Genomic DNA, 27,121 nt, shown 5'->3' with positions numbered 1-27,121 from the left:
CATACCTGGGACAGATGTTAACATGCAATGTTTCCTAACCGTAGATTTATTTAACTCTATAGCTTCCCTCTCCAAAACATAGAAATTTATCAGGATGTTTTTAACTGTTTTTATATCTTCCTGATTTATCAAATGTGGAGAAGAAAAAAGTTCAGGTCGGCCAGCTAAAGTTAAGTGCGTCTGTACGTATTTTAGCCACGGGATGTTATGAGCTCTGTCCAGGGCTAAACAATCTTTTAAGATAGTATGATTTAATGTAAGCTCCTGGTTGAGCCAAATTTTCAGCCAACCAATAACTGGGGCTAATTTTAAAATGTCGGTAATGTAGCCCAGTCCAAGCTCTGTGTGTGTTATATAGGTGGAGGTCGATTGAGGGACAGAAAGCAGAGTTCTCAGAAATTTATTTTCTACTTTCTGGATTTTATCATGATTAGTGTACCCCCAAATAACAGAGCCGTATTGGGCAACCGACAAACATTTAGATTTGTAGACCTTTATAATGCTTTCCATGGGGCGGGCTCCAAGTTTTTTAGCAAAACCAAGCAACCCAGCAGCCGCTCTTGCCACAGCGTTGCTTTTAACGGAGTGCTGGGGGCCCCACGTGCCCTTTTCATCACTCCTAAATAAGGAAAAGATGGAACTCTCCTAACCTCTTTCCCAGCACAGAAAAATGTTTTCAACTTTCTTTTCCTGCCTGCGGCTCCTGCAATCATTACATGAGATTTTTCTGCATTGGTTTTCATGTCCAACGAGGACATGAAATCCCCAAAAGCTAAAAGAAGTTTGTTAAATGCCACTCCAGAGCGTGCCAAGAGGACAGCATCATCCGCGTACAGGAGGACAGGTATCTTTGTCTCTCCTGCGTGCGGGATGTCGGTGTGGGTAGCTGCCAGGACTGCCTCAAGATCATTTATGTAAAGAGTGAAGAGAAGGGGGGCAAGGATACACCCTTGCCTGACCCCCCTCTCTGACTTAAAGTGGCAAGTACATCTTCCTTCCCTGGTCACTCTGACCGAGGTCTTAAGATCTCTATGTAACTCGGCCAGATACCTAACCAAAGGAGCATCAATGCCCATGGTCAAAAGGACCCCCCACAGCTTAGCCCTGTTGACCAGGTCAAAAGCTGAGGAGAGGTCCATGAAGGCCATGTACAGAGAGCCCCCCTTGGCAATTACATATTTATTTATGATCAGTTCTAAATTTAGACACTGATCTAAAGTTCCTCTTTTGGCTCTAAAACCATATTGTGCATTTGATAGGGCACCCTTCCCTTCTAAAAGCTGAGTCAGTCTTCCTAAAAGGACTCTCCCCAGGATTTTGACACTGGAATCAATTAGAGAAATTGGCCTATAACAGGCCGGGTCTGTTCTCTGTCCTTTTTTAAAAATCGGTATTATGGTGGACTTAGCCCAGCTAGTAGGAAAAATAAAATCCCTTGTAGCGTTAAAAATATTTGTGAGAATTTTGGCGCTTAGTTCAGGGGCACTCTTAAAGAAATCAGCAGGAACCCCGTCGGGGCCCGGTGCCTTTTTAGAGAGTGTGTCATTTATCGCTTTCTTCACCTCCTCCTCTATGTTAAAAGGAGAGATGGTGGTTTCTGGTTGTGTGAATTGCATTCCACATCCTGGAGTGATATCGGGGCAGCTATAAATGTTACTGAAATGTGTGACCCACTGTTCATCAGGTATGGTGCAGTCTGCTCTCTGCTTCTCTAATCCCACAAAAAATGGATGGTTTATTATCGCCCAAAATCTAGCACTATCTCTCTGTATATCAGGCGACAATAAGTCATTCCAGGCCTCCTTTTTAATCTCGGATTTCCTCATCCTGATAGCATAACTGTATTGTTTCCTCAGTGATGCTATCAGTTCTTTGTCTCTTGGTTTATTTTTTAAAGCTTTCAAGAGGATTGAGTGAGCCTTGGAACAATTTGAATCAAACCATTTGGGGCCCTTATGTATATAAGGCTTGTTCTTTACGGTCAGGTCTAAGTTGACCTGACGGCAAATAACATTGAACGCCTCTATCAATGTAGTTACAGAGTTATTAATATCCAAGCAGATTGCGACCTCCCCCTCAACTTTGGCCAGGGTATCCTGTAGAAAGGTAATTGGGGTTACTTGGTCCCATTTCAGTCTGCGATTCTGGTCTCTCAGGACTAAATCTGTCACGCATAAAGCTTCAATCACTCTCTTTCCCAAAACTCCCCGTGATACAGTCTCTAAAATTACAGGGTTATGATCACTAAAAGCTGAAGTTTCTACCTTGTAATTAAGCACTTCAGACAGAATACTGGACGATAAAAAAATATAATCCACAATTGTGCCTGTGTTGTTACCCACGTATGTTGGTAACCTCGAGCCTATATGGCTACTATATGATTCATAAAGATTAAAAATTGCTAGGAGCGATTCCAAAGCCTCTCCACGTGGTGAGTGTTCAAAATGCGGAGTAGAGGAGTAGGGGGAAAAATCCTCATGTTCCACACGGCAATCCATATTACATGGGTGGATGTTGTAGTCACCCAAAAGGATCACCTCAAACCCATGAACACTATTCTCACTGTGGGTAGACAGGAATTCCTCTAAAGTTACCAGATGCTCATTCAAGATTTGACTGACGGGAGGATTATAAAAATTAACGACTAATATAGGCTGTGAGTTTGGTGTAGTTAGTTCAACCGCTAAGATATTTATTGAATTAGTTTTAATCTGTCTTGGCTTTCCTTGAATATCTAGGGAGATGTATATAGCCAAGCCCCCCTTTGCCCTTCCTGAGTTGCTAGGTACTGCCGGTACAAAGAAATGGGAAAAGCCGTCCAGAACAAGTCTGTCTGACGTTTCCCAAGTTTCTTGGAAAGCAAGAATGTCATTAGATCTAATAATCTCCAACCAGTTCTTATCGTTGAATTTGGCTCTGATGCAAGCTACATTCCAACTCATAATTCTGCAGACCCTAATACCTGTAAGTTTTGGATCTAATGATCTAAGAGCAAGCGAAGGACCCTCACCGTTAGTATCTTTTCTGGGAGAGAGTCAATCGTTTTGATCCATGAAGGATAATGGGGCATAGCGATTAAACAATTGAAGGGGTTCTACAAAAGGATTGTGCTGTGGTAAGAGGGGATGATGGGCTACTGCATTATGCCTTATGTCCTGCCCCCATCTGAGATTTGAGTCCCAAGCTCTATCCCACCCTGGTGCGGGAGTCCTTGGGTGGGTAACGTTCTGCTGTTCACCGTAAAAGAACTTTAGGGTTAGGGAACAACAGTACCCTGTCTGCGTTGGGGAGGAAATAGGTTAGCAAGTATATTAGGCAGGACTTCTTGATTTGAGAGGCTCACTGCCACACAGTCCCCTTTAAACTTTTTCGTCCGGTTTTCCAGCCAGGGGACCCTAGTTGCTGACTTAATTACGCTTGCCAAATGGTACTTTCCCCCTGGAGCTAACCGCATGTTACTGGTTAACCAGTGCAGAGCCTTGCTTGTGAGAGAGGTAGGGCTTTCCACTGTTCCCCCTTCCAAAGGAGGGACATTGGCTAACACTAGGGCCACTGGTGTGGCCTCGACTAAAAATTGAAGGGGGTCCGTTGAGTGAGCAATTACTGGGGGGAAGCTAACAGAGGGGGTACTATCTGTTGGGATGTTAACTAACAGAGGACCCTCGCTGATAGTGGTCGCTGATGTTGATGGTTGGGGCGGTAAGTTCTCATCAGGCGACTGGTTCCCTGCGCCATCGCTTACAACCTCTCTGGCCACAATTCCCCCTGTATTATTGCTCAAGTTTGTAACTAACGTAGTTATGTTTTCTATCCCACCTGCAACCGTAGTGTGGAGTCCCCCCAATCTCTTAATCTCCGCTTGCAGTTTGTCAATTTTTGATGTTAAAGGTTTAACAATGGCATTAATTTTTAACTCAAGAAAGTCAGCAATCCTTTCAAAAAAAGCGTCCTCAAAAGTATGATTATGTTTATCTTCCACAATGTTTACTTGCTTTGACTTTGGGGTAATAGCCCTCTTCCTTCTTGCCCCCGGACGTGGACCACCCTGCTTGGGTGGGTTTTTAGTACATAATCGTCTTGGCCTTGTAGCACGCCCTTTGGGTGTCTGTTCGTCAGAAGAAACTCGAGTCTGTTTCTCCTGATCAGAGTCAATGTCAATGTCACTCTCAACCTCTACGTTGGAAACCTCAGAGGCCGGGACTACGTTAACAGGTGTGCCGCTTAATCCTTGGGAAATAGGGCCACTAGTTATGTCCTCCTGATGAGCTTCCTGCAAAATAGTGTCATCAATCAGAATAGATGCAGTGGGGGACAGACAACGTAGGTCAGGGGATTGGCTCAACCCCAGAGAATTTCTCCTCTGCGTGTTTATTTTTTTCACGGTTTGGACAAGGTAGTTGTCAAGAGTGTTTTGTGGGGCTTCCTTCGATTTCGTAGACATCTTTGCAATGTACACTCAAACTCACTTTTTATACGATTTTAGTAGTTAATAGGAGAGACTTAGAGCCAAAAGTCTTACTTGCGGTGATGATTCCTGCAGCGTTTCTGGCCCTGCCCCTGCCTCCTCCTGCCGATGAGGGCCGTAGAGGGCCCGCCCTTTGCCCGGGCTTAGCCCCGGGCGTCCCGCGAAGCGGGAAAGGATTGTTACCTATGAGGAAGTGACGATAAGGGGGCGGAGCCTCGGTCTCGGTGTTGGCCCTGCGGTCTCCTGGGCCTCAGTGCACCTCCAGAGTTCCTTTACTGACCCCCAAACGTTGCGCCTTACTTCACAGGCGATGCGTCTCCCGCGAAGCGGGAGGCGCGAGCAGTTTTTGAAAGCCCCGGTGAAAAGGGGGCGGAGCCTCGGTCTCGGTGTTGGCCCTGCGGTCTCCTGGGCCTCAGTGCACCTCCAAAGTTCCTTTACTGACCCCCAAACATTGCGCCTTACTTCACAGGCGATGCGTCTCCCGCGAAGCGGGAGGCGCGAGCAGTTTTTGAAAGCCCCGGTGAAAAGGGGGCGGAGCCTCGGTCTCGGTGTTGGCCCTGCGGTCTCCTGGGCCTCAGTGCACCTCCAGAGTTCCTTTACTGACCCCCAAACGTTGCACCTTACTTCACAGGCGATGCGTCTCCCGCGAAGCGGGAGGCGCGAGCAGTTTTTGAAAGCCCCGGTGAAAAGGGGGCGGAGCCTCGGTCTCGGTGTTGGCCCTGCGGTCTCCTGGGCCTCAGTGCACCTCCAAAGTTCCTTTACTGACCCCCAAACGTTGCGCCTTACTTCACAGGCGATGCGCTGTGTTATTAAAACCTCCAAACCTGATCAATCTGGGAGGTGGCTGATAGCTACCTTAGACTGTGGGGTTAGGGGTGGTAGAGTTAGCTTGTGCTGTTTTTTATGGGCCTAATATTCATCCCTTCCATTTATCTAACTTGAAATGGAATCTAATAGATGCCACAGCTCCTGTTGCAATTGGGGGGACTTTAATGTTCTACTGGACCCTGTACAAAATAGATCCAATAGAGGTTGCTATGACAACTTTCCTCGGGTACCCTAGTGGTCAAACAATATGCTACTTGAATTGGGCCTGTTAAATGTATGGAGATATAAGATGGGATCCAGTCAGGGCTTCACTTTCCATAGTAAAAAGCATGGCCACTTTTCTAGGTTGGACTACCTTTTTGTAGACAGAACTATCATTTAAGCAATACCATCTATAAACATCGTCCAGGCCACATTTCGGATCATGCTGCGATAAGTCTCTCCTTAGTTGGGTATTGTAGACCTCCTAGATAAAGATGGACTCTTGGGAGAGTCATTCTTGCTGATCCTGAGATGTGGGAGATATTAAACGGGGCATGCAGGATGTGCTTTAAGGACAATCTCGGTGCTGCCTCCCTGGACATTGTGTGGGATGCGCTCAATGCATATATTAAAGGGGACCTACAAAGCTTGTCTTCTGTCCATAAAAAGGCTGAACGCCTAAACTTTAAGGTTTTGGAGAATAAAGTGGGCTCATGGAGAGTGATTTGCTTTGAACTAGAACGAGGTCCCTCAATGTTCAGGCAAGGTTTCAGAAGTTCCTTGAAGATGCAAGGCCAGAGTACAGGGTCTATTTGGATCAAAATCCACAACTCAGTGGAATGCCAGGTCTATGCAGATTTCTGAATAAGGGGAAAAAGCCGGTGCTCTTTTGGCCTTGAAGGCCGAGGCAGACAGGTCTAGGAATTTTATGAATAAATTGTTTGTGAATGATAGAGGGGATACTTCAGAAAAGCAGGAGGATATGCATACCTGCTTTAGTCTTGATGTTCTAGTTTATATGGGGAAGAAATCTCTCCCTATTTAGAGTGTATTTAGGGCCTGGTTGAGGAAGCTGGAGCTACCCAGCGTAACAGATATGAGTGGTAAGGCACTCAACGCTCCAATAACTAAGGAGGAGATTTGTTTTAATATAATTAAAAGTAGGAAGGATAAATCTGAGGGTACCGATGCTCTACCAAACGAAGTGTATAATCTTTTAATAGAGGAGTTGATACCATTCTTGGAAGTCTTGTTTAATACAATCTATAGACATGGTGGGCAGGTTCTGAAGTCCTCTAAAGAGGCCACAATAGTCCCTATTCTGAATGCTTCCAAGGATCCTACTAAAGTGGATTCTTATCTGCCAATCTCCCTGCTTAATGTGGACTATAAGATCTTAATGAGTATTTTAGCGGGACGATTAGCTAAGCTTGCCCCTCAGCTTATACACTCAGTCCAGAAGGGTTTTATCCCCAAGAGATATATACAGGAGCAAACCCAACAGTTAATTGGCACTATAGATCTTGCCATAGAATGATCTGCTCCTCTGGCTGGAGTAGCTTTGGATGCTGCTAAGGCGTTCAATCAAGTATGTTGGGTCTTTCTCTGGGAGGTTTTGAGCACAATGTGATTTGGCCCTAAATTTCTTAATACACTTATGATGGTCTATGAAGGAGCATTGGCTAGGATTTTCTTTAATGGCACATCAACCCCCAGCTTTAATATACTGAGAGGGACAATGCAGGGCTGCCCTCTGTCTCCTCTTATGTTTTATTTTTACATAGACCCTCTTGCTTAACAGCTGAGATTGGATCATTTTGTTCCATTCAGTTCTCCGCCCTACAGCTGCAAAGTTGCTCTTTATGCCGACGATCAATTTACACGGCTGATCCTCTAAGATCAATTCTGAGGGTGGAACAATTCTTGAGGGAATTTGACTCCCTCTCTGGTTACTTAGTAAAGATTGCTAAAACCAGGGTTATGTGTTGGAATATCACGGATTGGGAAGGGAAAGTGAGTTCCAATTTTAGATATTTGGGCATTACAGTAGTGAGTGATATAGATGATATTCTGTAGCTTAATTTGTTAAGGGTCAGTAAAGAAATTGACCACCTATTAAGTAGATAGAAAAATCTCCTGTTGACGATTTTTGAACGTGTTAATTTAATAAAATTGGTCATTCTTCCCAAATTGACCTATCCTTTTTAATGTTAGTCCTCTTTGGCTTCCCAAACAAGGTATTGACAAAATCCAGGGGAAGGTTGCAAGCTTTATTTGGGCTACTAAAGGAGCTGGGCTCAGTAGCAATATGAATCAAGGGGGATTAGCCTTACGCAATTTTAAATGGTATTGGGTTGCTTTCCAGTTTAAAAATATTCGGATGCTTCTGGTAAAGGCAGATGACTCCACTTGGGGGAAACTTTTGGGGGACATGGTGACAATGGAGTGTGGAGGGCTTCTTTATAAGTTTGGTGCTCCCAGGCTTTTTAAGGAAGTCTGATTAAAAGTATTAAGATCTGCCTTAAACATATGGTATAACATCAGGAGTAGTTGATTCAGACTTAGCCCCAGTTTGGGACTCTCCTGGAACCCCAGAATGTCTGAAGGACGCCTTAAGTCTTCCACTTAGGAGGGCAGGGGTCACAACTTGGGCAGATCTGTTGTCATCGGAGGGAGTGAGTCCTTGGAAGTACTTAAGGCTAAAACTGGTAATGAGCTGTCCAGATTTAAGTTTATTCAACTATCCTCTTGGTTTGTGGCATATGAAAAGGAGATCGGGGTGTCTGTGAGTTAGAGTCTTCTCTTTAGGACATTATATCAAAGAGTAAGGAGGTTGCAAGGTGGTATGAGAGACTCCTGGTGGCAGCTGAAGAGATGCTACCACCCCCCTACTCGGTGTGGAGTGGAACTTTTCTTGTGGGAGAAATTGAGACAGTGTGGGATAATTATTTGAAGACTGTACTCAACTGTTAAACCATCTAACCTGAAGACGAACCACTTTTTCATTATTAATCGTCTTTATTGAACTCAACACAAGATATCCAAGTTTGCCCCTAATCCTCCCCCTAAGTGCGTAAGATGTAGCTGTGTAGGAGCTAATGATGTCCATATCTTTGTCAAATGCTCGTGCCTAAGTGACTTTTGGTGTGGAATAGAACTTGCACTAAAAAGTGTCTTTAGTCAGGAGATCAAATTGAATGCAATGCTTGTACTCCTGGGAGATGATGGAGTATTAACTACGTTGTTGAGGCAGTCTCGCAGAAGGTTGCTCTTCTATTTGATTTTTATCGCCAGATGAGAACTCTGTTTGAAATGGATAGATACTTTGCCTCCGAGAGTGAAAGATTGGGTTAGGGCTGCTGCTAGGGTCTGCCGGTTGGAACAGGGTATGGCAAAAAGCCCTACTTCGACTATATGGACTGACTTCTTAATCTGGTGCAGCTCCTTGGGTGTTGGTAATCCATCCCAATAATTACTAAGAGTCATTGGCAAAGGTGAGTATCCAGTTTGGAAATGGACCCAGGTGAATGCAGTGACCGCTGGGCAGATTGTTAGACAATGCAGTTGATTGATTATTGCATATGCTCTTTGGTGATATGAGAGGAAAAAAAGCTGGTCTGTTGGTGTCTGATTTTATTTTACAGTATAATACAATATTCTGAGTGCAGTTTGAGTTCATTGAGGTATTCTGTGTCTTGTAAATTACTGTTCGCATTCGAGTTCAATTATATTTCATAATAAAGGCTCCCTGTTTTCCGTTTTTACTGATTGTTACAGATAAATACAGACAGAAAAACATTTGTTTTTCTGTCTGTATTTATTTTTAAATGTGGATAAAAGCGGAAATTGGGTTGTTTTTGAGTGATTCTGAATGGTGTCAATCATGACTGCCAGACCAATAGCTGTACAGATTGACAGGCAAGGGGATTAAAAAAATAGTGATTTTAGTAAAGAACCTTAACAGCAGTAGATTTGTATAACCTGGATACTAAAATTTACATGTGCATATTCTACCATCTGAGGGTGTATTATCATTGAAGCCTGTCAGGCGTTCAGGCACGGGTGCACATTAACTGGTTAAATAAATGCAGAAATACGCACATTTCAGCTTCATTTATTCACAAAATCAAAAATAGATATGGATAAATACAGGTCAAATTAGCAAAACATAAATATGGATAAGTACAGACTAAATTACAAAAATATAAATACCATAAAACCGGGAGACCTATTCATAATATTACAGAGTGGTTTTGTCCTCTACATCGTGAATTCTAAAAACATTTATTGAACAACTAATGGGATTGTGAAAATTTTGCAGAAATCATAATTTTATTCGCTTGAACTACGTTTGGTAACTAAGGGCCAGATATCAGGGTTTAGCAACTCGCAATTTGCGCGACGCAAAACCTGATGTACCACAGTGTCTGAGAGACTGTTTGCGATCCTCAAATGGGTAGCAAGGGACCTGCCTCATTAATTGTTTGAGGTAGGTCGCAATTTGCAACCCATTGGACATGGCCGGCACTTGCAGTAATGTTGGTCTACTGGGGTCAGCAGTCTGTGGCTGCTTTTTAAATAAAGCAGTTTTTTTTAAAATGCAGCCTGTTTTTCTTAAAGGAAAACTGGATGTTTTTTAGAAATGATAATGAAAAGTTTTCTTTTAATTTTTCTGAGTGGGCAGTGGTCCATGGGACCACTTTCTGCCCTGAACAAATGTTGGTGCCCCCATTCACAAATGGTAAGGGGTCTCTTAGGGACCCCGTTTGAGAATGGCTTACCACCAATTTGAAATTGATGGCAAACTGCAAATGTTTTGCGACCCCATTCATGGTCTCAAAGCATGCCTACGTTCCAGTGCAACTCGCTGTTAAGAAGCTCCTCCCTAATTAACGACTCACAAACCCTATTTTGCGAGTCGGTTATAGGTTACTGATTTGCAAAATAGGGTTGGTACATTGAAAATGCATTTTACTGGTCGCAAACGGTCTGACCAGTAACATGTGTCATATCTGGTGCCTTTGTATTAACCTGTTTTAGCAAGTGCTATTTGATAGAGTAGAATGCAGGGCTGAATCTGCGCTTTAAAAAAACGTTGTGTTGCATATTTGCAGGTACAGTACCCAGACAAAGTGCAGTATGGATTTAAAGTTCACGGAGAAGACGTGGTGATGCATCTTGAAAGAAATAAGTGAGTTTTTTGTATGTGGATTGTCTACTTCTTGTTCTGCTCTTATGCAGAGCAAAGTAAATTCATATTGTAGCTTTTTCATATATTTACTGGCATGAAGAAATTGACAGTTCAGCAGACCTTCAGTTATCAGGGATAGAATCACATTTTTAAGAGGGTCAAAACAAAGAAACATCACCATACAAAACCAAACTTAAAATCCTACAAAAAATACAAGTGATTCCACTTTAATATGCACCATTTCACAGTCTCACATTTATTTATTTATGCGTTTTATATAGCGCAAACATGACCCAAGTGGATATCAGAGCGCTTTATATACAGTTTGAATAGGACATAGGAACACAGCTCAAGGAGAGAAATCAATGTACAAGTAGGTCATTGTGCAACAATAACAAACAAGGCATAATGGGGGAACATAGGGAGAAGGCTAGGGTAGAAAGTAAATTAGGGCAATATACATCAAGAACAAAAGGGACATTATGGCAGGCGACAGTAGGTAGCAAAAAATGACATGTAATAGTTAAGATGGCAAGAAAGTCTCAAGGTAAGAGGAGCAAAGCTTCTAGATCAGTGCATTGTTCATTAGTAGAGCTTTCACTTCTCTTTTGAAGGCAAATGTGAATGGAATCAGCCTTTTCTCCACTGGAAGTGCGTTCCAGATTTTCGGAGCATTGCCCGAGAATGTGCGATTGTAGGTTTTAAGCTTATTGAATTTCTTTGGCTTGAGCAGCAAGGTGCCAGTGCTCCTTGTGGACCGGGAGCCCTCAGAAAGGTCCAACCTATTTGTCAGGTCGAGTGGGGTATTAAAGTGAAGAGCCCTATGGGTCATACAAGCAATCTTTAATTGGATCCTTGCCTCATAAGGAAGCCAGTTAAGTGCATTCAGGTCCAGCGAGATGTGGTTGATCTTCTTGGAGCCCGTGATGAGTCTCTTAGCAGCATTTAGAGAAGCTCTGATGGGGGCTAAGCTGAGCTTCGGCAGACCGCATAAAGTAGCACTGCTATATTCTAGTGTAGAGAAGACCAGCGCTTGCACTGCCGATTTGAAATCCTCTTGTGGAAGGTAGGGTTTGAGTTTTCTTAGGATGCACAGCTGGAAGTTTGTTCCTTTGGTAGATGCTCTGATGTGCTCTTACATGTTTAGGTTCTTATCAAGCAGAATTCCAAGTCATTTTGTCAAGTCAATTAGGTGTGGTGTGCAGTTGAGCGTGGTGAGATGAAAGAGATATTTCACAACAGTGGGGTTTGCCTAGCCAGTGCAATGAGGAGGAATTCCGTCTTGAGGGAGTATAGTTTGAGATGGTTGAAGGTAAGCCAGTTTAAGGTTTTGATCAGGGTTCTGTTGAGAGCATTGATGTTGTCAGGGGTGGATATTTTCATGTGCAGTTGGTGGTCATCAGCCTACATGTGATATTGGATGTTGGAGGCTTTAAGAATTACTGTCAGTGGTTCCAGGAAAAGGTTAAAGAGCGTGGGAGGGAGTGAGGACCCTTGTGAAACACCCAGCGTGCAGATACTGAGGTTGGATATAGTCTGATTGGATACTTACCAACAAGGCACTGAAAAAGGACTGATTGCACAATTGCTCACTTAACCTAAGACTCACAGAACTTGGGCGCTCATTCATTCAAACACCCAACAGTGATCAAGTGATCTCCACACTGGCTCTCTTGTTAATTCTTCCTGTGGGGTGGGGGAGTTAAGTTGGCATCAATTGTGGAATTTCTATGTGCTTAGGCTTTGTGTCACCTTCAATATATTAAGGAAGCCACACTGTCTGACTGCTTCATTTTAGGTCTGGCATTAGCCAGTCTTTTATTTCGCTAAAATGATATCAATAATATACTTGTACGGGGTTTCAGGCAGTCCTCTCATTCTTTGGTCTGTTATTGTGTCATTCACATTTTACATCATTGGGCAAGAGAACAGCTCACTTTAGCAGTCGACTAACATCAAAGTGAGTGACAGCATTCTTCCATTTCACAAGGAGAACATGTGCACACAAAGTAGTTCCCAACAGTGCCATCTACTACTATGGCAATGTGATCTTTTTCATGGAAAGTTTTTTTTTCTGTTAGTCACTGTTTTCATTAGATTTAGGAGCGCCCTGCAGCCACTCAAAACAATAAATCTGTTGTAAAAACCACAATAAAATTAAACAAATATTGAAAAAGGCTGCCAGCTAACGCCAGACTGAATGGCTTTGCCAAGTTTTGTTTCTGTAGAAAATGGGTTATTTTGGATCAAGAATAACTTTGCCTCCTACTCGACCAATGTATATCAAACGTTCAGCCAGTGCCACTTCTTTTCAAATATGATCTGGAATGTGAAGGGTTAACGTTTTTAGGGAGCACTGTGGAAGTACTATTTCCATGAGAATAGCCATAGAACATTTTCCCAGAAACCCCACAAAATGGCTGAACCAAAGTACAAAGCAATTTCCGAGCACCAGGCGCTTAGCTTCATTCAGCGGATTTTCATTGTTTTGTGCATATTTATTGTTTTCTTGCCTAAAAGTTTTAAATCATCGTAAAAATGTTACATCTCAAACCTACATACCAATTGGTTAATTTTTTCATATGCTTGCAAAAATGGGAACACCTCATCAGAACATGGATACCTATGATTGGTAAGTGTGGGCCAGAAAAGATTCTGTGTGCTGCCAACTTGTTGGCTCCCACATATTTTTACGATCATCGAAAATCAGCAACGTTGTTTTGCTGTATAAAAGACTAGCTTACCCGTTGCGCGTTGCTGCGATCTCCAAAGAAAGGAAATTCAAGGAAACTCGTTATGATAACATTCAATATACATTGTGTCATTTTTATTGAAACTTATTCATTTTAATATGGAAAACATTTCAAAGTGTCATTTTAATTCTATTTATTTATTCGAGTGCTTGTGGATACACAATTTTTTGTTGTGCCATCTGGTGCGTTCATCAGTATTCAAAAGATTGTGAGGGCCCTGGGGGGCCTATAGCTAAAGAAAATGTATGCCAGGATCCTTCAAGGTAGTGTACTCAACAACTTCCCAAAGTTTCCTGGCGATCGGATAAATGCTGTTTTAATTATATTTATTTATTCGAGTGCTTGTGGGTACACGATTTTTTGTTTTTCTGTCTTGTGCATGCATCAGTATTTGAAGGATTATGAGGGCCCTGGGGGGCCGATATTTCACCAAATGTTATGCCAGAAACCTTCGCGGGAGTGTACTCAACAACTTCCCAAAGTGTCCTGGCGATCGGATGAATGGTGTTTTAATTCTATTTATTTATTCAAGTGCTTGTGGATACACGATTTGTTGTTTTTCCGTCTGGTGCGTACATCAGTATTCGAAAGATTATGAGGGCCCTGGGGGGGATGATATTTAAAAAAAGATTATGCCAGAAACCTTTGCGGGAGTGTACTCGACAACTTCCTAAAGTTTCATGGCAATCGGATGAATGGTGTAGTAATGCATAAAGGACAAACAGACAGAAATACATTTGTTTATATATATATATATATATATATATATATATATATATATATATATATATATATATATATATATATATATATATAGATAGATAGATAGATAGGAATTACTGTATTGCTACAATTTGGAAAAAATTCATGATTTTTTTTTGCAATCAGGTGAAGCTGGCAGCAGTCTGTGCTTCCTCCACTACTGCAACCTTCTGCATTACAGCTATAGATTAATATTTATTGTTTGCTGTATTAAAATTTGTCATTGCTTTATGTCCTGATTCAAATAAAGTGGTTAAAAACTCTTTGAGGGGTTGTAGCTTACAGCTATTAACATGGGCAATATGCAATAACCTGTGTTGCCCTTGCCTTTCCACAACTTAATGTGAATAAAATATTTAAATTAAAGTGCTATATGTAATGCTTAGTAATGAGACCTGCAGTTAGCTCAAGAAGCATTGCTTAATTTAGATTTTGTTGTAACTTATTTTTCTCATTCAAGATATCCATTGCTAATCACTAGCACAAAGTTTTCCGGTCAAATTGCAGGATCCTGGAGCACTTATTAAAAAGAAAATATATACTTTTCTGTATAAAAGCCAATTTCTTTCCATTTTAACTTAACACAAAATTGACATCCAATTGAAAGTTATTTTGGCCTAGTTCTATTGTTTTGATTGAAAAAACAGCCAATTTAAAGTTAAAAAGGTAAATAAATAAAGAGCATAGGACCATTAAAATCTTTTACGAATCATTTTTTTTAAAGTGAGGAAAAAGTGGAGCGATGCAACTAGATTGGCCGCATAGAAGGTACTCTAATTCTTTTTTTCCAGCTCCTAGTGGATCTTTGAGCACAGAGATTGGCCTTGTTTTTGACATTTTTGTGGAAATATATTTTAAGACCTTTGTGTAAAGAGTTTTATTCCACATCTTGGACGTATGGAGTAATTACTTTCTGTTCCCTAACATAGAGAAACACCATCTCTATTTATAACATAACTTTCTTGAGACTGCTGGAGAGGCTGCTGGAGTGCCGTAACTCTACTTAATTCTTCTACGGTACTGTCCAAAACTCTCCAGATATTGGTAACGAGTCCTAGATGACATTGACGTTGCTTTCAACACTCCGATTCCCTGCTTACGCTATCCTGGCACTGAACTCATCACACTGGGTAATACTCTCATTCTGGGGCACTGATAAGACACCGGATCACACAGCGTAGTTGCACCAACTCTAGCTGCTTTTGGGGATGGAAAAGTTATCCCTAGTGGTTAGGAGGTTCCTCCTACTCAGAACTTTGGACTCCCTTTGTTTCAATTCTTTCTAAGGAATTTAAAGAGTTGTCCTGCCCAACCTATCTCCGCATCCTACGCCTGATTACAGAGACTTCTCCCTCTGAGCGTTGATGGGTGCTGTTCGTGGTGGCGTTGATAGGCTCTCGGATTGGGGGCTGCTAGACCTCTGCTTGTCTCCCATGCTAGTCACAACTTGGAATGAAGGAGGGTTGAGGGGTTGTTTGTTTCTTTTTTAGTCTTGTTTAGTTACTGTATTTAAATCTCAGTCTCACCTCGCGATATACATTTATACTGCTGACATTGAATGAACGCTGCTGGCTCTGTTGTGCTGTAGGCGGCATGCTCTGTATACTGCTGACAGCGATCCAAACCACTTAATGAACGCGACCAGCCATGTTGGGTTATAGGCGGCATGCTGTGTCCTTTTATGTGTGAACTGTTAATAAATGCTATTGATTCTAAAAATAACCTTGACTTATAGGAAGAAGGCACACATTTGATCCCCGTAACGTCTGCATAGTCTCTCCCCCTGCCTTTTACTGCATCCTAGAATTGATGCTGACACACGCTGACACTGCTACTGCTGTTGCTCGTCATGGAGCTGCAGAGCCATCCAGGTTTTCATCTGAGTGCTGACCCCGAGCCAAAGCTTGCACCCGGATCTATTGAGTGTGCTTGCTGTTTGATGCTCACCCACCTACTGTGGCTGTTGCTGGCCCTCACCTTGCTCAGCCCTTCGGCCACTTTGGAAAAAGTCAAGGGGGTGACCTGGTGCGCAGACCTCCCAGGCAATAATGAAGCCCAGGTAGCGAGGTAAGTTGTGGTGAGGCCGGACCAGTGCATGGAGGTCAGTTGTGGCAGGTGGCACAGCAGCATGTCACCAGGACAGCAGAGGGGGGCAGCGTGGCTTCAGTGCATAGGAGGCTCAAGGAGATTATGGAGAATAAGGACCCCTGCAGTTCTCGATTCAATTGAGCCTCTTTGCTCAGCTTCCCTGCCTAGCAGTGCCTGTAGCAAACCTGCAGGATTGGACTTGGACCAGCACAGCAGTCACTAGGGCTACTGTTGCTGGGGGAGGGTGGCGCTGTGCCATGGAAGCGGCTGTGCTAGGCCGCTGTTATATTCCATATATGCACCATAATATAGGCCTTGGTAACTTCATTACCCTTCACCTATATTCGTTTCCCCCCAAACAATGAAATCATGAATACACAATACTTTCACCAATATTCTTCCCTACATTACACTTGTCACGGTTTACAAGGACAGCCCTTTTACCTAGATACAACACTGCATTCAGAACACGGGTTTTCCCTAGTTCAAGATCTCATACATTATGCATGAGGATTGTTGGAAGCACAGCAGGACGACCATCTCCTGTATAATATCCATGTATACAGTTCACGCTTGACATCATCCCCTTTGGTATCGCTTTGTTCGCCCTAAGTTGGCAGGGTATGCCCAGACGTGGGTGCCTTGCTCACTTTGCCACTGGATTCAAGCTAGTCTGGCTGATGATGGCTGATTAGCCAGAAACTGGTCCCAGGATGCTTGTTTCCGGTCCAGGGAAGACATGGCTTGGCAGTTAGTGCTGGACTGTTCCCATGAGGCACAGGGTTAGACTGATTTGCATATGGCCATGTCTGAACTGGGGTGGTGGAGTGAGCTAAAGAATGATGATGGATTTAACCCAGATCAGTTGACTGGGGTTGAGTGTTTTATTTGCTCCAACGCTCCGTCTATCATTCCCTTTGGTATCGCTTTGACGCCATCATTAGGCCGACACAGTAATTCAGCGATGTAGGACCGCTGTAGAGACCTATCAATCAATCAATCAGTCACAGTATTTATAGAGTGCACTACACACCCGCGAGGGTCTCAAGGCGCTAAAGGGGGGGGGCTGCTACTGCTCGAAGAGCCAGGTCTTGAGGAGCCTCCTGAAGGCGAGCAGGTCCTGGGTCTGCCGTAGGTGGATTGGGAGGGTGTTCCAGGTCCTGGCCGCGAGGAAGGAGAAGGATCTGCCTCCAAAGGTGCTTCGTTGGATTCGGGGGACGGCGGCGAGGGCGAGGCTTGCAGAACGGAGCTGGCGGGCGGGGGTGTAGAAGTTGAGTCTGCCGTTCAGGTACGCTGGTCCAGAGTTGTGGAGCGCTTTGGGTGCGTGGGTGAGGAGTTTGAAGGTGATCCTCTTTTTGATGGGGAGCCAGTGCAGGTCTCTCAGGTGAGGGGTGATGTGGCTGCGGCGGGGGAGGTTGAGGATCAGGCGGGCGGAGGCGTTCTGGATGCGTTGTAGTCGTTGTAGGTGTTTGGTGGGGATTCCGGCGAAGAGTGCGTTGCCGTAGTCCAGCCGGCTGCCGACGAGGGCTTGGGTCACGGTTCTTCTGGTTTCGATCGGGATCCACTTGTAGATCCTGCGGAGCATGCGGAGGGTGTTGAAGCAGGAGGAGGAGACAGCGTTGACCTGCTTGGACATGGAGAGGGAGGAGTCAAGGATGAATCCCAAGTTGCGTGCGTGGTCCGTGGGTGTCGTAGCTGTTCCTAGTGCAGTCAGCCACCAGGAGTCTTCCCAGGCAGACGGAGATGGGCCGAGGATGAGGACTTCTGTCTTGTCCGAGTTCAGCTTCAGGCGGCTGTTCCTCATCCACTCGGCGACAGCCTTCATACCCTTGTGGAGGTTGGTTTTGGCGGTGTGTGGGTCCTTGGTGAGGGGCTATGGGCAATATACATCACATCTTGCTAAGATAGAGCAGAGGAGACTGAGACTTCCCGGCCGACATGCTAACCAGAGATGCTGAGGTTCCCACATGCAGACACTCCAGCTTGCAGTGGTCTAACATCCCTCGCTGGGTGTCCAACTCAAGACCAGGACGGGGTCCTACAGTCTCTCACTTCAGGTGATGTGGTTGACTAAATCCTAGAGGGATTTGTTGGCTTAACACCTACACACATGCTAGGTACACTTGGGTACATCTAGTTAGGGAGGCATCGTAGGAGTACGCAACCTTTATCAAGTGCTTTATATACTCGTATATATTCATGACTATTGTAAGATGGTAGAGCTATACCATACATTTACTTGCATAATACTGTATGATATACCTTTATTTTACCTTTCATTTGTTGTCTATGATTAGTTACTTTCTGTAGTGTCTCTAGGTATTCTCTATGGTTATGTGATGTGTTAGTTCTAATTCTAGATCTTAAGTGATGTCAGATTGTAGGAATGTGATTTGTTCAGTTGAGCTTCTGCACTGGCTGGATGAGATCCTATTTCAAGAATAAACTACTGAAAGACTACCTGCTGCCTTGGACCCTTAATTCTTTAAATATAACACTGGCGTAGTCGGCAGCTTTCTTCAAGGATCTCAACAACATAATACTCATGACTTTTTCATCAATGTGGTGAGAGATATTTACTGACTTTATTCATATTTTGAACTTAACTACTTTCATTCGCTGTGCCTTTTATTAATTCTAAAAATTCATGAGCAACCATCGGCACATGCTCATCAGCGTTTTTTATTCAAGCTGATTGGGAGCTTAACCGATGTGGCGCTTACTGTTCATTTGAGTTGCGCTTGCTCTTTCTTATTTTGATGCAAGGAGTTGCTAATTATATCAAGCGTTTTGAAGTTTAAAAAAAAAGCATAAAAGGCACTTAAATGAGTTATGTTTAAACCAGCGACAGCGCAAGGTTAAATTTTCCGTTAATAACCTGCGCGCTGTTATATTTTGGTTCGAACAAATACAATTACGAATTCTTCGTGGAAGTTCTGCTGCCTCAAGGACATCGGCGTCACTCTCTGACAGAGGGATCGAATACCAGTTCATCGACCTTGGCTTCCAAGCAACGCGACCTCTGGATTTGGTATACATCAGGACGTCTCGACGTGGGAGCCATTTTGTCTGGTTTCTAGGTAATCGTGTTGCTTGGCCATACGTCAGGGCGTTTCGACGTTGGAGCGCGTCGACGTGGGAGCCATTTTGCAATTTCATTAGAGTGTTACCTTTATGCCAAGTTTTTCCGATTACGAGCATCGTACGTAAGATTGCATTTTGTGTTCTGCGAGTCTATTCCAATTATTTCAGCGATTCGCACGCTTGTACCTTTATGCCTAGTCTTCGGGATTACGAGCATTGTACGCAAGATTGCTTTGTGTGTTCTGCGAGTCTATTCCAAATAGCACACAAGTCTTGTTTGATTCAGGAGCAAAAATAACTATTGTCTCCAACAATTTCTATGTTAAGAATTTGAGGGATAACATTAAATTGTTCAAACCAGACCTCATTCCTTTAGCGTATGGAGGAGAACCGATAAAGATTCATGGTTATTTTTATGGCTTGATTGAGTTTAGACAGAGAATGATATCAGGAAAGATTTACGTATCTAAAAAGGGGGATAGTATCATAAGTTGGATTCATCAGGTAGATTTAAGAATTTATTTGGACCCAAATTCTGATCCTCCCATTTTATTGAGGGAGTTAACTTGCTGTGTTGAGAATGTTACCAATGATGAGTTTGCTGATTCTCTAAAAAAGGAGTATCCTAAAGTGTTTAGAGAGGGTCTTGGCTGCCTGAAAGGGTATCAACACAAGTTTAAGCTCAAGTGCAGTTCCATTCCGGTTGCTTGCAAAGGACAAAGTGTTCTGATTGCCATCAAAAAAGATATGGAGAAGGTAATAATGAAATTAAGAGAAAATGGCATTATTGAGGAAGTAGAAGGTACGGAATGGCTTGCTTCGGTTGTAGCCGTGTGCAAACCTAATGGCAAGTTACGCTTATAAATAGATTTGCGCCAATTAAACAAGTGTGTGGTTGTAGATCGATATCCATTGACTAATATTAATCACATTGCTGCCAAGGTTTCAGATTGCAATGTGTGACATTTCAATAATTTCAGTGTAATTATGAGTGACATTTCAACGACTATGGGTGACACTTTCTTGCGAGCAAAATCAAGGAATGAAGAATGGGGGAAACATATAAATATCAGAAATGAGACCCATTTGAACAACGAGAAACTATAAGAAAGCCTAAAAACTGCTGCAAAGCACCAGAAATGGAATGGCACTCCTCGGAGGCAGACTGCACGACCACAGTTCTCAGTAACAGAGGGCAGGCAGGCACTGCAGCGGCTCAGAAGATGATCTCATTGATATGCAGGTGTACATGGCAGCATAAACTTCACGAGACGGTGTAGGATCTACTTAAACGAATGCAGGATTTAACTGAAAATATATACTTCCTTAAACAAGAACACAGGTAGCCATTGGACAGAAAGTGTCCACCTCCACAACAACAAGCCACAACTGCTGATACTCTAGGGCAAACATATGTGTATACTTCAAATTACGCTGTTCCTGCATGGAATGCATTGAAAGTCATGCTCTGCTGCAGGAGGTTCATGCAGAAAGTACTGTCTCTTTGGTGCTTCTCAAAACGCATTTTCCTCCTTGAATGCTTCCCTAAAGCTACATAGGCAAAGACAGTAAGAAGTCAACCACAGTTTGAAACTCTGGTATTGAAAGCAGTATGTAGTGCCTGATAGTGAGTCAACAGCTATGTATCAGGGCTTTTACTGAAGCCTGCAAGTGCAACACTGCTATACAAACCTACTCACTGTACTGGGGTGCTGTGGTGTGGGCACTGTATCAGCCTGTCGCTTGGTGGTTAGTGGTGCTGTTACAAATACAACAAGCTTTTGCAATGCAATAGGTCTCGCATTAATTAAGTTTGAGCTATTGGCATTGCTAAATTTTGCAACACCAATTGCAACAAAAGTCTATAAATTGTAGGCCAAATAAAGTGTATTTATTTTTGTAGCAATGGTGGCATGCTGCGCTTTAGATGAATATGTTTAAAAGTAATAGTGCCTCATACTGCGATTGCTACAATAGTTATTGTGGATGCGTTACCAATTGATGTGTGCACTGATGGCTGGTGGTGTGTGTGCCTGTAGAAATTGTGCCCTGATGGCTGGTAGTGTGTGCGCCTGGTGGAAGTGTGCACTGCCGGCTGGTGGTGTGTGTGCCTGGTGAAAGTGTGCACTGACGGCTGATGCTATGTGTGTGCCTGGTGAAAGCGTGCACTGACGGCTGGTGGTGTGTATGTGCCTGGTGAAAGCATGCACTGACTGCTAGTGGTATGTGTGTGCCTTGCGAAAGCGTGCACGGATGGCTGGTGGTGTGTGTGTGTGTGCCTGGTGGAAGCGTGCACTGATGGCTGGTGGTGTTTGTGCCCGGTGGAAGCGTGCACTGACGGTGGTGGTGTATGTGGCAGGCGAAAGTGTGCACTAACTGTGGGGTTGTGTGTGGGGTTGTGGTTGTGTGTGTATGTAGTTGTGTGTGTGTGTGGTTGTGTGTGTGTGGTTGTGTGTGTTTGTGTGTGGTTGTGGTTGTGTGTGTGGTTGTGTGTGTGTGGTTGTGTGTGTTTGTGTGTGGTTGTGGTTGTGTGTGTGGTTGTGTGTGTGGTTGTGTGTGTGATTGTGTGTGTGATTGTGTCTGTGGTTGCGTGTGTGGTTGGGTGTGTGGTTGTGTGTGTGGTTGCTCATATGACAGCGGAGTTACGTAATATAGCCACCTATGAAAAATGTAATAAATGCGCAGGCCCATTGGCCCCTGTTGCAGTACTTGCTTGGACACGGCCCACTTAAAGCAGTAAGTAGAGTGTAATGCTAACAACATTTAAGCATATAGAAAGCATACGCAAATAATAGTAGCTGTTTCCACATAAATAATTAACAGCAAAATAAAGCGTTACTAAAATTAATAATAATAACGGGCTACTGATTAGGGGCACATTTCTAGCATAGAGCAAACGTTTCCGACTTTAAAGTTTACAGAAGGCTAGTTCTAGTCACAGCGTTACACGTAAGCTTGAAATCAGTCTTTAGCATAGTGTACCGTTCAGAGCCACCGTGATCAAAAGAAAGCAATAATTACGCAGTAAAAAGTCCTCCGCGACAGTGTTGTAATCCCTCAAAAATGCCGGGGCACACATTACATTTCAGAGGCAGCGTGCTCAAAACACCAATGCCAAGGTAATTTAAAAATACAGAAAGCCTTTCAGTGGCTCTGCATCGCTGCAGCTCATATGACAGCCGAGTCACGTAATATAGCCACCAATGACAAAGGTAATAAATGCGCAGGCCCATTGGCCCCTTTTGTGGTACCTGCTTGGACCCGGCCCACTTAAAGCTGTAGAAAAGTGTAATGTTAACAACAATTAAGCATAGAAAAAGCATACGTACATAATAGTAACTGTTCTCACATAAATATTTCACTGCAAAATAAAGCGTTACTGTGTTACTATTGAAAACGGTCTAGTCATTATGGGCAAATTTGTAGGATTAGGCGAACGTTTCCAGATTTAAAGTTTGCAGAAGCTCGTTTTAGTCACAGCGCTACATGTAAACTCAAAATCGAACGTGGTTTTGGGTGGCCAAAAGCAGACTGAAAGTCTGCGATAATGTGATGTTTAGGAGTGAAAATCTACACTTTAGAAAGGAAACAAGGGCAGGCTAATGAAGCGCTCACAAGCAGAGGAAGACAGATTGAAATCTATTCGTAGGCAGCATCTGTGGGATGCAAATCAAGCACAGCAAGCTGCTAAAGTTGTGTTCACACCGAGGCACGCCAACAACTATTTTAAATAAACTCATTTGATGTACAGCTCGCAAATGCTATTAATCACAATAACTCTTTAGCCAAATTTAGTTATACATTTCATCCTAACTTACTGGGTAAATATTTTTAATTAAAAAAAAACGGTATCTCTTTAGCACAAATTAAGCAGCACAATATCATTCAATGATTAAAATCACCACCGCCCCCAGCATCACCAGCTTGTGATTAAGTAGACGGTTAAATATACATAGAGAGCCTTATTGACAGATATCTTGCTGGCAACAGCCCCTGAATGCACAAAAATAAAGCACTGCGGTTTTAACATGTCGGAGGCATATGGCATAAAAAAACAACACTAATTACAACGCTTACGCTAAAATGCAATGTTCACTATAGTATACCACCTATGTAGCATTTTGCTACTTCTATTAGTGCACAGAAGCAGATTTAAGTCATAGCCTGGCTTTTATAAAAAAAAGTTCACGTTTGCTTTGTATAATGTAACTAGTGGATGTGTAAAACAGTGCAAACGTGTAGGGCTAAGTTGGCGCTAGATACTATGGGCCAAATAGAAATAATAAAATAAAAACATAAAATGCAGGAAAGGTGGGGCGTGGCTACGCGGGCGAAGATGGTGGTAGCAGCTTGCTAAAGCTCCCGCCGGCCCGTACTTTATCCGACTGCAAATCCTGGCTCCCAGACCCGTTTCAATCCCCAAACGGCCGGTGAGCTATTCGGAGGGCAGGAGGTATCGCCCGGTGTGTTCTATGGTGCTCCCAGATCGCTGGTGGAGCTGCAGACCGTGGCGGCAGTTTCCGGCCTTGTCCCCCGGGAGGAACCGGGACCTCGAGTTTCGCGCTCCCCAGCCGGGGAGTCGCAGTGCCACCCTGCATAGGTCCGTCCCCCGGGGACTGGCGGAATCCTTCTTCCGGGCGGAGTGAGAGGCTGCCGGAGGGGCCCTCTGGCTGTGGTGAGTGCCTGCTCCGACCTGTGGAAAGGGCCGGAGTGCGACGAGGCCTGCGTTGAGGCAGCAAGACCGGGGCCTCGATTTTCGGGGCCTCCGACATCGCCAACTGTGAAGTGGCTGGGGTGCTCCGGCCGAGCCGGCGGACCACTCGGCTGGCGGACTGACCCTGCACGGCGGCGATTCCGGGGAGCAGCGGCTGGACGCAGATGGGCCTCGCTGCGGTCCTGGATCTCGCCTGGTGCACCTGGGGAGAGTAGTGGACAGCATCCTTGCAGGTCAGCCGGGGCCTGGGTTCTTGTGCTCTCCCGGTGCTGGCTGCGGACAGAGCCGACGCGGAATACAGGAGGTGTCTGGGGGCGCTGCTGAGCTGCTTTCTGGGGAGACCGGTTGGGCCTACCACGATTGGGGGTGCGGACCCTGCCACGGACGGCCAGTGGGCCACGTTGAACTTCCCTTGGACTGTCGTTGACGGAGCCGGTGGTGTGGCGGTCGGGACGCCCGAGGTCCTGTGAGGCCGGTGACTCCGGAGAGATCCGCTGTGTGCCCTGCGGAGCAGTTGGTGGCAGGGGGGTGGGGGCCCGGAGACCAGCTCCGTCGACCCCTGGCTGGGGGCCGTTTCCTCTTCGGGGGCCGGGGACAGTTCCGCTCTTCGGTGGTAGAGAACCCCCCCCTCCCCCCCTCAGTGGAGCCTCCGGATACAGGACCCTACATTTTCACGCAGCTATGACTAGGGGAGGTGGCGGCCCACCCAAGCAGGGGCCTATAGACAAGTTTACCGGCCCCAGCGGAGGGTCTGGGGCTCCTAGTGGGAGTGGAGGAGCGGGACCGGACAACGCGGCACTCATGGCAGCGATCACCCAGTCCAGGGATATGCTGGACGCAAAGATTGGGGCGGTGGGTGCAGACGTGACCCTACTGCGACAGGACCTACGGAACGCTGTGGAACGGATCACCGAGACGGAGTCGAGGATATCGGTGGTCGAGGATGAGGTGGGAACTTTGAAACGCAAAATGGCCGCGATGGCACAAGTTCAGAAGGCTCTTGCGACCCGGGTGGAAGATGCGGAAGGCCGCGCACGTAGGAACAACCTACGCTTTGTTGGCTTTCCGGAACGATGCGAAAAGGACAATATGGAGCAATTTTTAACCGGATGGCTGGAAAGCTGGCTTCCCGTGGGGGCGCTTTCTACCTGCTTTGTGATTGAACGTGCACATCGTGCGTTAGCGCAGCGACCACCTGAGGGAGAACGGCCCCGAGCTGTAATCGCCAGACTGTTGAACTATCACGATCGGGACGTGATCCTACGCGAGGCGAGGGCCAAAGACTCGCTCATCTATGAGAATCGAAAGATCATGATCTTCCCTGACTACACCAGGTTAGTGCAGCAGCAGCGTCGCTCATTCTTGGATGCTAAGGCCAAACTGCGTGGATTGAAAATCCAATATTCCCTGCTGTACCCGGCCCGCCTGCGGGTTGTTTACCAGTCCCGAACTCATTTCTTCGACTCTCCTGAGGATGTTTTCAGATGGACTGACGAATCGGTGCAGATCAGGCCCCATGCCCAGCCGGGTCTCAATCCTGATGCCCCTGGAGGTTCGTCGCAGGAGCGGAGGGGCCAACCGGCCCGTACGGGCAGACAGCGGAGGTCTAGGTCGAGGAAGAGATCCGCCTCAGCCAGTGTGACTCGTACCGGTGATACTGTGGTGTCCGACGTCTCCGAAGACAATTCATGAGCGTATGGGAGTCTCTGCGCTGTTGCAGCGCGCTTGAATAGCCGGAGGGTCCGTGGCTGGGACTCGTTCCGAGGAGTGTGGGCGATGTTTAAAGCGCTTGTTCCTGTTCTTGGGGATGGTTTCCTGTAATGGTGGTGGTGGATAGGGGTCTGGGAGTGACTAGATAGGGCCTCCGACCACCACACACAGTGGGTGTTGGTTAGGGGTAGGGTGGGGATTGCAGTCTTTAAGGGGTGTTGGGATCCATTGGTATGGTTGGTCTTGGGCCCTCTGTTTTGGGCTCGGGGCGGCCCATGCCGCGACAGGTACTTCAGTGTTCTATGAGGTATTGGGGTGGGGGGAGTTGGGAGCAGGGGTTGGGGGTAGGACATGTGGAGACAGTGATGACTGAAACTGTAGGGTGTGTTAGAGTAGTTCCTGTTGTTGCTGGGAGGGTTGGGGATGGGAGGGGTAGGGGAATGCACGTGCTGTTTGTTATAGACCTGGGAGGAATACACGGTGGGTGGCGATGGCACGGGGGGCCGTCATGTTGGACCTCGTTTGACTATGGCTGACTCGCCTCACGGACTCCCCCGGGAGTCCCTACGGATAATCACATGGAATGTCAGGGGGATGCTGGATGTCATTAAAAGGGGGGCGGTTTTGCGGTGGGGGAAGAGGGAGGCTGCTGACGTACTCCTGCTCCAAGAAACTCACATGATGGGCTCCAAGGTACTTGGCTTACAGAGATTTGGATATCATCAGGTCTTTCATGCCGGTTTTGTCAGGGGCTCTAGGGGTGTTGCTATACTGGTGCATCGTAGAGTTGCATATGTTCATGAGAAGCAGTGGGCTGACCCTCAAGGCCGCTTTATATTCATCAAGGGCACGGTGGGCATGGAACCGGTTGTGTTTGGTAGTGTGTATGCCCCCCCCCCTCTTCAGTGGGCCCTCTCCGAGAGGCTGTTTACGGTGTGGGATGATATCCCGGAGTCCTTGGCGGTGATTGGCGGCGATTGGAATGAGGTGATGGATGTGAATGTGGACCGTCAGAGGCGACGAGGAGTGCCTGCTGGTCCTTCTACAAGTTCCCCTACCCGGTTGCAGGCTATGGTCGAGGGATTAGGATGGGTGGATGTGTGGCGACATCTGCATCTGACAGCGCGAGAATACACGTATGTCTCTGCAGTGTATGGCTCGTTCTCGAGGTTGGATTATGTGTTTATGCCCGCCGTCTGTCTGAGTAGAGTACGCAGCGCTGCGATGCTACCGAGGGGACTCTCGGACCACTCACCTGTCTCAGTCACGATTGACCTTCTTACGAAGAGGCAACCTTTCCGGGGTGTCCTCGTGGCATCTCCAGCAGCCCTCTTATGTTCAACACCTGCGGGAAGCTGTTGCACACTACTGGCGAGAAAACCTAGTAGAGGATACGGACGTTGTAGTAGTCTGGGAAGCCATGAAACCCACTATAAGGGGGGTGGACATTGCTTGGTGTGCTGAAGCCCGCCGTAGACGTCGGGAGTCGACCACTGCGGCTGCCAAACTCGTGGAGGACCTAGAACAGCGGAGTCGGGGTGGAG

General features: G+C 45.4%; 1 protein-coding gene across 4 annotated transcripts in view; it reads left to right on the top strand.

The window, feature by feature from the left end:
- Positions 1 to 27,121, top strand: part of LOC144791749 (disintegrin and metalloproteinase domain-containing protein 28-like) — a 3,662,699-nt gene that overhangs the window by 292,164 nt on the left and 3,343,414 nt on the right. For all 4 annotated transcript variants that reach the window (XM_078666520.1, XM_078666519.1, XM_078666518.1 and 1 more), the window contains one exon: positions 10,390 to 10,466. In XM_078666520.1, the coding sequence (XP_078522646.1) occupies positions 10,390 to 10,466 (77 nt within the window). The remainder of the gene's footprint in view (positions 1 to 10,389; positions 10,467 to 27,121) is intronic.

Source organism: Lissotriton helveticus, chromosome 11, assembly GCF_964261635.1.
Source record: "Lissotriton helveticus chromosome 11, aLisHel1.1, whole genome shotgun sequence".
Classification (NCBI taxonomy): Eukaryota; Metazoa; Chordata; class Amphibia; order Caudata; family Salamandridae; genus Lissotriton; species Lissotriton helveticus.
The sequence above is the reverse complement of the archived record's forward strand: the minus strand, read 5'-3'. Positions and strand labels throughout refer to the sequence as shown.